Source organism: Sinocyclocheilus rhinocerous, unplaced genomic scaffold, assembly GCF_001515625.1.
Source record: "Sinocyclocheilus rhinocerous isolate Xijiao unplaced genomic scaffold, SAMN03320098_v1.1 scaffold77, whole genome shotgun sequence".
NCBI classification, from domain to species: Eukaryota; Metazoa; Chordata; class Actinopteri; order Cypriniformes; family Cyprinidae; genus Sinocyclocheilus; species Sinocyclocheilus rhinocerous.
The window spans coordinates 609,404-625,778 of record NW_015635045.1 but is presented as its reverse complement, the minus strand read 5'-3'; the positions used below and the strand labels follow the sequence as shown (position 1 = coordinate 625,778).

At 36.9% G+C, this 16,375-nt stretch overlaps 1 protein-coding gene across 1 annotated transcript; it reads right to left on the bottom strand.

The window, feature by feature from the left end:
- Positions 1 to 2,076: 2,076 nt before the first annotated feature.
- LOC107746360 (tumor necrosis factor alpha-induced protein 2-like) lies at positions 2,077 to 16,082 on the bottom strand. Its single transcript, XM_016560526.1, has 13 exons — positions 15,901 to 16,082; positions 12,621 to 13,150; positions 11,215 to 11,435; positions 10,074 to 10,848; positions 8,234 to 8,348; positions 8,016 to 8,126; positions 7,750 to 7,850; positions 7,363 to 7,473; positions 6,519 to 6,654; positions 6,315 to 6,437; positions 6,081 to 6,236; positions 5,660 to 5,781; positions 2,077 to 3,157 (listed from the first exon to the last, which is right to left on the bottom strand). Exons 2-13 carry the CDS (start codon positions 13,133 to 13,135, stop codon positions 2,836 to 2,838), a joined length of 2,808 nt encoding a protein of 935 aa, XP_016416012.1. The 5' UTR covers positions 13,136 to 13,150; positions 15,901 to 16,082; the 3' UTR covers positions 2,077 to 2,835.
- Positions 16,083 to 16,375: the final 293 nt, after the last annotated feature.

Below are 16,375 nucleotides of genomic sequence, written 5' to 3'. Positions count from 1 at the left end.
TTGACATTTGGGTAACAGGGATGACATAGATTAGGTGTCACTCTGTTTTTAAAGATTGTCTGTGTAAAATGCAAACATGTTTAAAGGTCACCCTGGCTGTATTGTTGAGCTAATGCCTGTATCATTCAGTGGCATATGATCATGAGTTATATTTTAGTTAGTATTATTGGTATTGGTAAACTATGACCGGGATAGGATGATCAGTCTCAATAAAACTAATTCTTTTCCAGAACTAATTGTCAATAATGCATCCATGTAAATTCAATTACAAACAAGAGCAGCAAGGTGACCGCAGACCCTCGCCCCAGTCTTGCGATGTTCAAGAAAGTCAAGATCTTGGTCTGGTTTCAGATGATCACAGAAAGACCAAGATCTGATCATCTTCCTTGCCTAATAATTGAACTAGATCAGTATATTTGAAGTTCTGTGAGGGAACACAGACAAACAGATGGACGCATTGTCTAATCACAATAACCTTAAAACATTAGATCTTCTAGAAATGTAATGTGCTAAATCAACAATGAACTGACTTAAACTGAAAAATGTACTGTTTACTATTGTCATACAACTATGCCAAGTAAGTGCAAAACAATATAATGCAATTTAAAATGGTAAAACTGTACAGTATAATGTAAACACATATGTGCAGTGTGCTGAAGAATGTGTGTCCTATCATCCCTGTTACTCTGGTCAGTCCTGTGACTATGACGTCAATCCTGTTACTGTCATTAATTTAATAAAAACTGTAAAAAATTATATTTGATACAGCCTTCCAGGTTTTTCCCTTGTAACTTTAACTATATTTTATTTTGGACAAAGCCCTTTTTTAATATCTCAATTGACATGTGGTCACTCTCCAAAATTAGGATGTTCTTGGTCATCTGAATTACAAATATAAAAATATAAAAAGAAAATCTAAACTATGAAACAATCCCAGAGAAAAGAGGGACTAAAATGCTGCTCATATATGTGGAAACTATCACATAGTTCTAATTAAACTATAGTAGCCTATCTAACACTTTAGTAACATGTCGGTAACAGGGTTGACAAAAATACCAAAACATGAGGTAGAAAAATAGTCATAAAATAATAAATTACATAGCCAGAGATGGCACAGTACAATTTCTTGTCATTTTAAGGTGTCTTCATTTAATGGGTTTTTAAAAAATGTTGATTAACTTATTTAATTCTTTAATTTTCCAAGTGGAAAAGGCACCGATTTCGTGGAATGCCTCATGTTGTTTCATTGTTTCAACTTTTTTTTTTCTTTCCACACAATGAAAGTCAACAGAATCCAAAACAACACTGGACTCCACTGATTTTTACTGTATCGACATACATTAACAAATACATTTTTGGGATGCACTGAAAAAAAGAAAGTCAACGACATGTAAATAATTATCAAATCTGTGATGTTTTGTGCTGAACTACATCAGTGGCATTAGAGAAAAATCCAGCAGACTTCACTTACCTTATTCACATGTGTCTATTTTTACAAGTGTGTGCGTTGTTCTCCGACTACAGTTTGTTTGGGATAAAACAGGGTTGTTGTGTTGAAAAGGAAGTGGCCGCCTGTGGTGGTGTGTATACTTGGCTCTGATAAGAGGACTCGTTTGGCACCTCTCAGAACAACAGGAATAGACCAGTTACCCAAAACATCCCTAAGCTGACAGACAGGAGAGCTCAACCGCAACTCAACCCAAACCCACAGAAATCCACACAGCTGAATGAAAGCTGAGAGAAGCCCACCTGCCACTGAAAATCTATAATTAACTGCACTTACTCATAGAACATTTATCATGTAAATGGCATAGAGTAAAACAGATATTAGCACTCCAGTTTGGGATCAGTAGTATTAATAACAAGGAAATATAAATTACATGTAAAAAAAAAATCTAATAAAAAACTGTATTACTGTATTTTTGATCAAATAAATGCAGCCTTGGTGGGAATTGAAGACTTCAAAAGCATTTTAAAAAGCTTACTGACCCACACTTCTGAACAGTAGAGTATAAAAACAAAAGAAAAGTGTTAAAGAAAACTAGCAATTTAATTACAATTTCCGAGTCAATGGGGCTTTATTTCTTATTTACCTGAAACAAAATCACACAAGCATTTAATTCATGTCAGATTTCAGATCTGAATAGTGATGAGACATGAAAAGAAATTAGATGTACAGAATCCTAAACTTTAGTACAAAAAAAGAACTAAATCGGAGGAATTAACATTCACATTCTTTAAATGTTGCACTCAAAATCTGAAACGTAGCTGTTTATGCACTGTAGAATTGTACCTGGTGTTTGACACATCATGTACGTGCATCTGCTCTGTGTGTGGTTTAATGTCAAGCTAAAGCAGTGTTCTGAACACAGCCTGCACTAATAAAAATTTCAGCATGTCCCCACTCTACAGTGATGAGTTTCCTGCCGCTCCTCTCAAATCATGTGGCTGTTCACACGACAGAGGTCCAGCTAGTCAGTATACAGCAGTCCAGTAACACCCTGTATAAAGCGAGGGAGAATTATAGATCATTTCCCGTCCTTTGAAGTGTCCACTGACTTATTCCGCTCCAGCTGTGCTCTGAAGGACAAGTATTGTTGTGATTTTACTTTTGCTGTCATAACCTCATCTTATCCTCCTTTTTGACTGGGTTCTGACCACATTTATCTAGTCTGAATCAACTGACTGAGTGCACTTTTTATGCCATCTTTTGCTTAATATAATACTGATTTGATTATGTAATACTTGTTGTGATGCTGTGTATTTATCGTTTATTGTGTCTTTTTTTAAATATCAGGATGCTATGTGTTGTAGTTATGCTGCATTTCTTTATTTTTAAGGTTCAGTAAAGCGCTTTGCACGGCTTGATTGTGGTCTATCGTCAGCATGTTTCTCATTTCGACTCCTTCTGCTGCGGTTACGGCGCGGCCGGGCACTGGCGACCCACGATGACACAGTCAGACCGAAGCGGATCAGAACCAGCACCAGACAGGACATGTCTTTGGCCACTGCGATTTCAGAGAAGAGGGCACGATCTCGGGGCAGATTGATGGAGCTGTCACTGTTCTCCAAGTCCCGGACAACAGCTAAAATCTCCTGACGGTCTGTCTGATGCACCATCCCACGGACATTCAACATAGCAGAGATGTGTTTCCTCCTGTGAGGAGATGAAATGAGAGAGCGAGGGCATGGTTCAAATTTCATGTTTCATATATATTAAAGCATACATTACTGTCTTTGCACTAAACAAGAAATACATTGCTCACGGTAGAAAAAACATATATATAAACCCAAATGTAATAATAATAATAATAATAATAGAGACAAATTTTTTAAGCTCATAAGAAACGAATGGAAAAAGTGGAGATGCATTAATTATAATTATTTATGTTACAGCTATACATGGCTGATATTAAAATGCTATACTATTCCTTAATAAAATAAAAATACTTTTAGTTAAATAAAAATAAAGCTGTAAAAATGCTGCAAGTGAATTTAGGAATCACAGCAGTGTATATTATTTATTTAACATTATTAACATTATATATTATATACATATATATAATATTTCTATGTAGTTTTACTTCATTTTTATTTTAGTTTTAGTAATTTTAGTATTTAGTAATAATACTTTAGTACAACAAACGTAGTTATATTTCTAATTTTTGTTAAGGTTTTCGGTTTTCATCTAATTTTTATATTTTATTTGATTTCAGGTTTATTTCAATTACCACATTTTTAATAGTTTTATTTAAAAACAACAACACTTATTAAAACATCTAAATGTACAGTGTGAAAAATGGACATTCATTTTGAGATTTGCATTTAAAAGTGTTAAATTATTGGTGTTATGAAGATTCATTTTAAGTGAGCATTCGATGACGACAAAGGGAAAAAATAAGAGAAATGAACAGCATGAAGAAATATCCAATATCCAACTGTTGCAATACATTACAAAAACTCTAATATCGTCTGATAAATATGGAACAGATATATCATGCATCAAAAAAAGATCAGTTTGACTTGATCATGTTGTCTTGTCAGTTACATTTTTTCTGATGATGCTTAGTGAACAAATCAACATTTTTTTAAAGAATCATTTAAACCAAAGTTTCATCAGTTTCCTTTCAAACCATTATTTAGATAAAGGGACAAAGAGAAACTTTGAGATCAAAACAAAACACAAAACCTGTAATATTACTAAAAGAGCAGTCTGGCATTAATTCAGAGAAAAGTCATATGAGAAATTTAAGCCAAATGTGTTTCTTTGTAATGATCCCTTGACAGCACTCATGGCTTAAAAAGCAAACTCAGAGTCAGCGCTCTATACTGAGAAGATGGCATGTCCTGCCTATAGATAACAATGTGACAGTGTGAGTCTGTGACAGACTTTCACATAGACAGACAGTCAAAAACAGGAAGCACCACTGCTAAGCACAAAGATAAGTTAAGTAGCCTCCACTTTTTGGCTTTTGATCTCTAGTTGGTGTGTGTGTGTGTGTTTGATTGGAGTGTGGCACCAGTCAGTCTCCTGTGACCTGGCAGGAACAGGAAGTACTCCACAGCCACTTCCTGTCTGCTGAGGAGGGTCGTGCGTCAGCAAGCAGGAGCACTGCCAGCCAGTGACTGACTGCACACACACACACACACACACACACACACACTCCTCTTCATTCAAACAAAAACACTGGACTAAAGTGTGGTCACATCTCATCCATTCCCCTGTTTACTGTCTGCTGTTCCCTCCCGTCCACATAAAGGAAAGTTGGCACTGAGATGGAGCACCACGGTAACTATTTTCAGTCAGACATTCTTAGAATGACCTCAGGAAACAGAGAGGTGTTGTGAAAAATAGTCCTCAAGGAAATGAGAGGGGAACATGTCAGATTTTTCATGAATGAAAGCACTTTAAGACGACAGAGTTCAGGTTCTACCCTTCCGTAGGTCTAAAAGTGTTCAGCAAAATTTTATTAATGTAATAGTTACGTAAACGGACAAAGTTACATATTAATATACTGAGTGCTATAAGAGCTAATAAAACATGTTCCTTCCAGTTTTGTGCTATATAAAATCTACATCCTGTTCTACATTTGGCTTCTGTTTTATAGCAGTTTTTAAACAACACATGGTTCCGGGTCTTTAAAGTTAAAGTTTAAAGGTCAAGTTGCTAAAGGGCCGTTCACACAGAATGCATTTTTGCATTCCACCCTCACTTTTCTTCGAAAACGTTACGCTCACATCTTTTGCAGCATCTCGCGGAACACAATGTGTTAAAAATGCTACTAGATGTTGTTCAACTTCTACGCCTTGTCTCTACATGTTGCGTTTTTTCACATTCCACTGCTTTCCATCTTGCTTGTTTAAAAGCAAAAACGTGTTGTGTGTGATGTATTGTATAGAGCATGTGGTGTGGAGTGGAAGTCAAGCAGTTAGTGGATTTGTCTGGAGCGAGGTGTGGGTCAGAGAATCTTTGTTTTCTCTCACTCCATGATTGTTTTCATAATTTCTCAAACTAGTGAGGACATGATAAACCCGGACTGGAGCTGATCAGAGGGTATGTTAGAACTCAAACCATACACTTGCCATTTCTGGGTATCCCTGCTAGTTCTTGAACAGGCCTCTGCAAGTGGTTTTGATTCATTCGCCTTGGTGATCTTACCGTATATCTGGAAATTCCTTCACCAAAACCCCGACTTCCATCTGAATAGAGGGAGTGTCCTCCAAAACTATGATGTCAGCCAGGTGAACAATCAAACTGTCCAACCAGAAGGAAGTTGACTCCTTAGGAAAGGAAAAAAATATATAATAATTTTGAAAATGTTTAAAATGAACTAATTTTGGTTTTGGCATTTTTGATAAAATATAAAATAAAATAAAATAAAATAAAAGTTTCCATTTTATTTGTAATGGCTTGTTGCAAATCACATTTTTTTCTATTGACAACCATAGTTTTATGCTTATATTCAGATTTATATACCTAACAGTACACTACCTAAGGTCCCTCTCAAGGGGATTATCATATTTGGAAATCATTTAAGATAGTGTAAGGCATAATCTTTATTAAACTCAGTGGCACTGACCAGATCTTTAAAAAGAGCCTTCAGCTGTTTGGCCTCATCCTGCAGACGGAATGCCACTCTCTTCCTCATTTTGAGTGACGTACAGATGACCCGCCCCCTCATGATGGCACGAACATATTCAACCAGGACTCGCCTGTGCACCTCATTCACCAATGCCTGATTGTCAATCAGATGACCAATTAATCAACCAACCAAACCGTGAGTGTGTGAGAATGCGTGTGCTCTAAGTCGTACCTGATATGGAGGGCAGTCCATTCTGCGGAACTTTTTAAAGTGCTGTTTAATAGCCATCTCAATGCTCTCATAGGCCTCAGTGTTTTCCAGCCACTTCCTCTTCACCAGCTTATCGAAGAATGGCTGGAATCATGACAGAAAATCATCCGTGAATGCTTTAAGAGTCAAATCTGGGCCAGATGTGAATGTGTGCAAGGGTCTCACCCTGATGTTTTCAAACAGTATGTCCGAGAGAACTTGCACTGACTGGTTAACAATTCGCTCCAGAGATGATTGAGCTCGCTGGGAGGCATTCTCACTGCCAAGGGCATCACACAGATGACAGCGCTCCACAAAATTCCTACAGAGTTCAACACAGGATTCAAGTTGTTTTTTTATTTCAGTGCCATTTCATTGCATTATTCTTTTTATATTATTTCTATTATCCTTGGAAGTCTTTCATTAACATTGTTTTAAGCTTGTGCATCTGGGTTACTGATCAGTTGACTCATGATTCTCCTGACTAAGAACAGACTCACATTCTCTTATTTTGTTTTATATATTACAAAATACACATTATTATAAAATGACTATTCTCTATAAAACCGCAACATTTTAGAAGCAAAATGTGATTTGTGTATAGTATAGTATATTATAGTATAGTATATACTATAGAAAAGTCTGTAAAAATAGGGCCCAATGCACTATGTTAATATGCAGGAATTTTGTGTTTTGATTTTACACAGATGTTTTACCAATGTTTTGAATTACGCATTTAGGGTTGAAGGAAATGTCCTTAACAGAACTTAACAGATAATGTTCTGGCAGAAAATGACTGGTAGCTTTTTTTGTTTTTCTACAGATTTTTTTTCTGACAGTGTTTTTTTTATATTAACCCAGTGTTTTCTAGCAAGATACCTGCATTGTTTGTCAAGAACCTCCATTCTTCAAAACATAAATGTAGAAAATATACAGTTCTAAAGACGTTTACAGATTTTTTTTCAGTCCTTAAAAACAGCCAGGTTGGGAGAAGATGGAATAGATAGATATAGTGAATAAGATGAAAAACCTGAAAGGTGGAACACAGTTGACAAGAGCGATGGTCCTGGAGACATAACCATCCCCATGATCCCCAAACTCTGACTGCGTGTCATGGAACATCTCAACCTTTCTCTGGAAACTAAATACCACACAGACACACAAACACACAAATTTCATAATCTTAGACTTCCCTATTCAAAAGGCAGATTATATTCTTTGAATATAATGTAGGGACAACACAATTTCAAAAAGTGCCCAACCATAGTTGTGAACATGATTATTGAGTCTCTTCTGAGCTTTATAAAGTAAATATCTAAATATCATTAGATTAATTATATGAGTTCATAAATATTTTTGCTGTGGCTTTTGCCATCATCAGCATTATTATGATCAAACTCTCTTGTCCCCATCTCACCTGTGCAGGAAATCTGCAAGGCCATTCAAGGTGCAGCGAGCAACACGAGCGCCTAGTGGCTGACTGACAGCTGTCGATCTGTCCAAATCTACCTTCAGCCTCTGAAACAGATTAAGACACATGGATATGAAAAGATATTCACAACGACCTTATAAATACACATACAACAACATACATTGCCAAATGTGCAAAGTGGAAGGCATGCATACAGTCAGATTCCAAAGAAGGCAGTAATGGATGTACATGTGTGGGATTGATGGTTTTACCTGTATAACAGAACGGGCGAGGCCAGACTGATACTCTTCAATGTGCAGCGTCTGAGCCCATCGCTTTTCTTCATCATCCAAAACTTGCGAGAGCTCCGTAGTCATCTTGTCCTGCATACACACATAATGGATATATTTTAACACATCAGATATTATTTTGTTTCCAGAGATTAATAATCAATGCATAATTTGACTCAAAACCTTTCTAAAAGTGTTACCCAAACAGTTTCGACGCAGTCCTGTTCCAGCCGGTCTATGACATCTTCAGGCAGTAGAGGTTCTAGAGCTTCACACACTATAGTGCCCATTGCTCCAACTGTAGCCAGGACATCCCTATGAGACACTAACCATCAGAACTAGTGCATGTTTGTGTGTCCATAAGTGTCTACCATGTCCAAGTTCTTTTGTGTATTTATGTTGTTCAGTGTTGGGAAAGTAACAACCTAATTACAATCCACCTACAATTCCTGCTGGTACTGGGAACCAAACCCACAACCTTCTGGTTACAAACCCTTATGACTCTCTAACCATTAGGCCACAACTGCACAAATCAATAAATACATCAATTTTACTTTATAAATACAATTTAACAATCTAATGATATAATATTTAATTGAATCAGAGTTGTATGCTTGCTGGCACCAAAACGATAGCAGGGTTGGAATGAATGAACAATCTTAGTTAGAGTGATGGTCTACTCTTAAAAATAAAGGTCCCAAAAAGGGGCAGTGATGTCAGAAGAACCAATCTGGGTCTCCCTAAAGAACCTATAAGTAAACAGTTCTTAAAATAACCATTTTTTCTTAGCCAAAGAACATTTTAATAATCTAAAGAACATTTTTTCCCACCTTTTGTGCCATGGAAAAGTTTCAGGGATGTTTAAGGTTCTTTGTGGAACCATAAATGCTAATAAAGAACTTTTATTTTTAAGAGTGTCACAAACTAGAACAGCCAAACACAACAACAACTTTCTATTTTACATAACTCAAAAATTTAGAACAGGGATTCATTTACATGAATTTCCAGTGCTGAGGGCCATAGATGATTAACTGATTCACTAGTCTAATAGTCATTTGTGGATGGTAAGGGGCTTATTTCCACATAAAATTCAAGAACACTGTGACAAGCTCTTCTTTACCATTTTTTTTTGTTAATTTCCAGAAGCTCTTCTTAACTGCACACTCTGACCTTTACTTTTTCAAGCAGTCCCAAATTAAAAGTTTTATATTCCATTACTAAAATACAGGATAATATCTTTACTTAATCTAGTAATATTCACTCATCAAAAAAATAAACTTTTTTTATATTTAGCTCTTTATACTTTCAACTCTTATGTTAGAATGAATCCATCTCTTCAATGTCACGAATGAGAGAAAGAGAGATGACCATATATATGTAGGTGTGTCTATTTGATTATTCCCTCAGCTGAGACATTATTAAAAAAAAGTGATGTACAGTAGTTTTTTTGTCTACTTGTTAGGAAATGTAGTTTGTTACGGTCAGAACTGAAGAGGAAGGAGTGACAAATCTCTTTTTTTTTCATTTTGTGACGTACATATGACTGTAACATTTTATCAAAAAAGAAAAAATGTAGGGCAAGGACTTCTGGTTGTTGGCTGTTGACTGGATTTTAGGATGTGGTCATTGCACTCAAAAGTAAAGGCAGATGAATGTGAGGTTGCAAAGGCAGCTTTAAGTGGACTAAATAATTGGGGAAATCCTGCTTACATTGTTCACAATATAATCTATATATTTTACCCTATCTATTTTCTAACCATGCATTACATTTTCATTGAATTTTCATTAAATACAGCTACTGAAAAATTAGTAGAGTGGCTACTTTTAGTATACAAGACCGGTGTTGTGGCTGTGTACAGTAATTCTCCCAGGTATTCAATACCGTTGTTGTTCATTCTAATAAACAATGCATCTGATATTAATAGACCTGAGCTCATTCTTCCACTGGGTCATTAAACCAAGTGGAATGTGATTGCAGGAAAGGTGTGTGTAAAAATAGAAAACACACCTCAACATCTATGTGTACATGTGCAAAAATACCTGTTGTAAATGTTGTAGATCCAGTCCAGCAGTGAGTATGTGTCTGTGATCTGAATGGGTCCACTAGTGACGGTCTTCAGTCGTTTGGCAACAGCCCTGTGATAACTCTGCATGTAGACCTGAAACACACCAAACTCCTCGGGATAAACCGCCACCACATTCCGACGTGCCGCATCCATATCCTCCACCACTCTGCCCCTCAATCGCTCCAAATACATGCCCATCTGTCCTGCAGCGATGCCCCCTGGTTGTGGAAGACACCAGTCAGCTGCCTCTCCCACAGCCTCCACCCACCTTTGATGCAGTCTCCTGGGACGCTTGGAAGGCCGGGAATGGTCTTCGGATTGGTCACCAGTTTGGACGTTGGACTGGGCCTCTTGCCGCAGGGCCCAGACCTTGTCAGCCTGCTCTTCCTGTTGAATGACCAGCACCACTAGGCCAAGCTGAGGCCCGCTGCAGGGTTGACGTAGCGACTCCCTCACCACATCCCACATCTCTCTCTGAAGAGCCTCGTAAAGCAGCTCGACGTCTTTCACTTTGCGCAGCCCACCGTCCCACATGCTTGGGCCAGAATCCTTATTACTTGAACCAGCCAACAGGGGGAGCCAGGGAGACGACATGAGTGTGGGAGGAGTTATGTTACTGGGTGTGGTTGAAGTGGGTGTGGTTTGTGTCAAGAGGGAGGGGTCAAGTTCACACTCCCTCTCAAGCTCCTGGATGTGCGTGTCGGCAAGCAGTAGGTCTCTCTGATTAACTAACTGTAAGATCTCCAACACTGTGAGAGAAAGTGAGAGATTGAGTAGTGTTACTTATCATTTACAGCCATGTGTTTAATCACTTGATGTGTTGTTGTCTTTGGAACAGGATGTACATTGACACGGTTCCGATTTTTCTCTCCTTGCGCTGAGCTTATCGGGTAGGATCTTCTGCACAAAGAAAGTGTATAATTTCCTGTCTCTGTGAAAGTGTTTCTTGATTAGCCAGTGACTCACAGGGACTTTTGGACCCTGATACTGCTCATTAAGAGCAAGGTGTTATGGGTCAGATATGGAGACCCCTGACTGTGAACAGTTACACTTTATACATGCCATAAAAGGTAAAAACAAGTACAGATGTAATAAAAGCAAAAACACGGTTGTACCTGATAGTGGCTCCCTGCGTTTGACCGGTGGTTCTTCTTCTACTGACTCTTCATCGTCTTCCTGCGAACTGCGGTTTGTTAGCGAGTCCCCTCTGAGTTTGCTCAGACTGACCATTCGTAGGAATGAGGGACGTCTGCGACTGTCTTCTTCGTTTTCAGTGGTCAGATCACCTGTAGGTAGACTATCTCTGCGCTCACTCTCCTTACGACGGCCTGCCAACCTGAGGAGAGAAAATGCATTAAGAAAAATGTCCTTTCGAATACCTTCACAACAACTGCAGAAAATAACTAGTCTCAGAAATAATGATCTCTGCAACACTGATTCTCAATTGGTTGGTTTCAGGTCTGGTCTGAAAAAAGCAAAAATTGCAAAATGCAAACAATGCCACATAACTTATAATATTCCATATTTACAATCATGCACAATTAGGATGGCAAAATAAATGCAATAAATGGTGGCTTTTAACAGTGGGAAGAAATGCATCACATTTCTTTTGTTGTTGATGTCAAGGGCTATGGATGGTTGTTGTCATATCAACTTCATTGGCTATTGCACGGCAGATACAAATGAAACATTCCACACTATAATATCATTAATACAATAAAGATAAAATAATAAAAACAAAAATTTTATAAAATTCAACTGTAATAAAGACTAAATTAAGCACAATTTAAAAAAAAGATTCTTTAAATATCCTTGTAATAAAAATTGTAAACGTTTTTCTGGGTCCATAAATACGTCCTTAAAAATCACTGTCTTGTTGTCATATCAACTTCATTGGCTATTGCACGGCAGATACAAATGAAACATTCCACACTATAATATCATTAATACAATAAAGATAAAATAATAAAAACAAAAATTTTATAAAATTCAACTGTAATAAAGACTAAATTAAGCACAATTTAAAAAAAGATTCTTTAAATATCCTTGTAATAAAAATTGTAAACATTTTCCTGGGTCCATAAATACGTCCTTAAAAATCACTGTCTCATAACATTATAAATTGGACAGATCAAAAATATATGCTTTATAGACAAGTTGGTGCTACAGTATTGTCAAGGGATGTGGTTAACATGGTTTGTTCCAATGCATTGAATGCATTTTATTGATCTTATTGTGAATGATTCATCCATCCAGCTTATTAATTTTTAATCAAACTGTCACAGCTGGGTCTTCCAGTGACATTAGTCAACAACAGTCTTTTCTCTGGTGATGAATGGTGATTTTAATTGAGAAAACCTTACTATTTGTATATTATTTTGCCTAAAGAGTTCATGATTATACTGATACATTCCAGTGTTTGGTTTTAATCATATTTGTGTTTTATTTTAGTATGGGAAAACATTTGGAAGCATAACCACTGAGAACCACTGCTACATAATATGCATATTACCATTCTCACCTCAGTAAAGTCATGATCTCCTCTGAGGCTCGTCGATAGTTCTTTTTTTTCTTTCCTGAGGCGGGTGCTGCCGGTAGAGTGGCACTCCGTAGTGAAGGAGTGGCGCCCCAGACGTTTCTTCCGGTCATACGCAGGCCCTTGCCTAATTTGCCAAGGGTCTTCAGTGGTGACGAGCCACAGATTCGTTCCAGAGTTCCTCTCTTTTCTTTGGATCCCTCAGTGACCTTTGACCCTCCACGCTGCTCTGCGTTTGCCTCATTCTCCAGTGCTTCGCTCACCTGAGATGATCTCTGGTAGTCTTGTCCATTCTCCCAGACCCCACCTTCTTCATTATTCCACCCCATGCCTGCCCACGCCCCCTCAAATGGATTCAGATCAGATGGTGGTAGAATGAGTTCCCCGTTGCTGTGGTTACTCTTTAGGATTAGTTCACCATTAGTAAGATTACTCTTTTGGAGGTCACCATTGCTGTGGTTACTTTTGATCCTCCTGGGCAGCCTCTTGAGGATGGGCATCCTGTCACTGATTAACTAGAACACAAAACGGACATTGTAACATAAGTCAGAATCAATTGTTATCTCATGTAATTGAAAAACATTGGTTTTGAGCATGTCAGAAATACTGCTGCTGCTCATATAATATATGGAATAACCCCCATAGCATACATGAATCACCCAGTAGCAGACCTATACAGGTGGAGCTGGGGAAGGTGAAGGGTTTCTGAAGGGTGCTGCAACTGTTACAGCAAGCACTAGCCAAGTATTTGAATGTTGAGCAGCAAGCTCATTGCCTTCTGATACAAAAAGAACCAATCAGGTGCACCATGTGATAATGTCATTATGTCCGATTGAGCTACACCTATTGGACTGCGCCATCTAGAGTTTAATATCCTGAAGATGTCATTTTAGAGGTCACATCCAATTAAATTCCACTGAGGTCAATTATTTTCAGTAATTAGATTACATTTGAAAATGTATATATTTTATTGATTATATATACATATAAATTACTATTCATTTTTTATTACATTTACTTGTTAAATTCATTTAAACAAGATTTTCTTGTATACTGTATCATGTTAGTAAGCATGTCTGAAGTGCACTTTGTGTCCTGCTTAAAGGTAACCAGAGCTAAAAACCTGTTCAAACCGCCTTTGTCAGGTCTTTCTTAAATGGCTTTGCCTTGTAGCATTCTCATTGTTCAGTATTCCGGTGAGCTGAGTGCATTAACAGCATATGTATGTGTGTGTTCTTTGAGGACATTAGCAGTTTTTAAGCTCCTGTAATGGAAGCTTCCATCCAGATGTGTCAGAATAGTTTCCTGTCCTCAGAGTTTCTCAGAACATACACACTCCTTACTCAAACACAAACACACACACGCACTTTTTGCAAAGTCTCTCAGGGGATTAATAAAGTATCTAACAAATTCTACACAATCTGCAATCTACATTTTAAAATGGTCAGTACTTTAGTAATAACATTAAGAGCATTCCTTGTGCAATTTGAACAAAGATTCCTGAAATATATATTAAGATAAAGAGGTGAAGATAGAGTAGAGAGAGAGCGGGCAAGGGAGGAAGGGAGAGGGAGGAAGGTGCTGTTGTGTAGCACACAGTGAACCCTGTGATTGTGTTTCAGCATCCCTGCTTTGCATTATTTCTGAGCAGAGTTCCCCTGTTGTGGTGGTTAAAGACCTGTGTTGGGAACCAAAAGGTTCTAGGTTCAAACTCTTTAGTTTCATCAATCACAAGCATCACCATTGTACCCTTCAGCAAGGCATTTGTGTCAGCTGAATGAGTACTTGCATCTTTCACCTAAATCAAACTGACCCATTTGGTTATTTATTGTCTGGATTCCAGGTGGACCTTCTGCAAGTATTTTTGTTCTTACATAATTCCCGGTAAAAGACGGGAAAACATCACTTGTAAATGTTGATGTTTAGAAAGGAACAAATTGTGTATTTCTCTAATAATATGTATGTGTTTAGAGACAGACAAACATTAAACAAACATCAACAGATGAAAATCAGCTGTAATGTAGAAACAGGACAAATGTAGAAACAGGACTGCCACAGAATCTAATAGTCTGGACCAGCGCTTGATTACCTACATAAAGGAAATGAAAGCACAATGAATTGCTAAGTTTTAGCAAGAAAAAAAAATGTGCTTGGCAAAGGATTTCACTCCGCATCAGATAAATATCAGATTAACAATTAATTAGTACAATTAACAAGCTAAAAAAAAAAGCAAGCAAGCAAATTGAATAATGTAAATTATGATTATCCCTAGTTATAGGTGAATTTCAATGGCATCAACACCAATAACTTGGAATTCTGATAACCCTTCAGAAATATGTTGGACAGATGTTACACATCTGAGAATACACTCTGGCACAGAGCAGTCTGCAGGACATTTGCTCTTGTTTGTTTATTAAAGCTATAGAGTGTACTAAATACCTGAATTACAGGAATAGTAAAGTCAGTGTATATGCAGTATAATGTTTTGAGCTGGAGCTGTTTAATTTGCCAAGCACTAAATGAGGCATTTGGAGTACATTTTGTTATAAATTAACATTTACACTATTAACTGATTAATTAAATTCAGGATCATCAGTACCTAATAATTATTAACTTAATAAAAAATAATAGACAAAAATATTTGTTCACATTATTCATGTCATGTGTTTGAGATCAGATCAGGGAGCAACAGTAAAGTGTATATGAATAACTAATTAAAATTGCCATTAAGAGTTTTAGAAAATAAATAAATAGTGTGTGCGTGGTTATATGTCATATATATACATTTGAATTATTATGGACAGTTATAAAGTTAGTTATATATATATATATATATATATATATATATGGTTACTCTTTAGACATTCTACTAGCTATAAGTAACTTTGCAACTGCGTGTCAGCTAACTATATATATGAAATTAATTTCTGTAAAAACCATTCCTGTAATTCAGGTATCATGTGAAACATTTTTTTTTCCATTTACTGTTCTGTCAAAATATGTTCTTGCATACTTTGTAAAGTGACTTTTACTTTTCCTCCTTTTTAAAAAAGGTTTTAATTTTAGGTTTTAGTTTTAATTTTGATAACATATTGAAGTACATATACAAATCTTAATCTGAAACAATCATGTGACTAATTTATCATCTGTATTTAGAAAGAAAACGGTAAAACTAAATTTGACTGATAATACAATAACAAAAATCTAAATATATGTACTGACAATAACCCAAGCATACAAGCACAAGGACCTATGCATCGCTTACCTTACGCTGCAGTGGGCAGTCAGCTCAGGGCAAATCCATTCCAGTGTCTGTGAGAGTGATAGAGAGCCTATCAGTAAGAGAGGGGCAAAGTGTGTGTGTCTGTCTCCAAGATTTTGGGGCCTTGTATTGGAATGTCGGAGGCAGCCATTCAGTTTGCTACCAGATGATGATGCATTTTCCTGAGGAAAAAGAGACACCCTCCCTAAATAAACAGAAACACACACACACCACTTATATACAGTATATACATACATACACACACACAACCAACAAAACATGTAGTTTCAAATACAGTTTTGACAAACAGTGAGCACCTCAACAGTTACTTTTTAATAATCATAATGTTCTTAATGTCAATAACCTTAATCTTAAACAGGTGACATACTAAAACTCTCCTATTAGAAGCGATGGAATTGGCTATTCCTGTAATTCTCATATACGAATGCTTTGCATTTGTCACCAAGATTTAGTTATT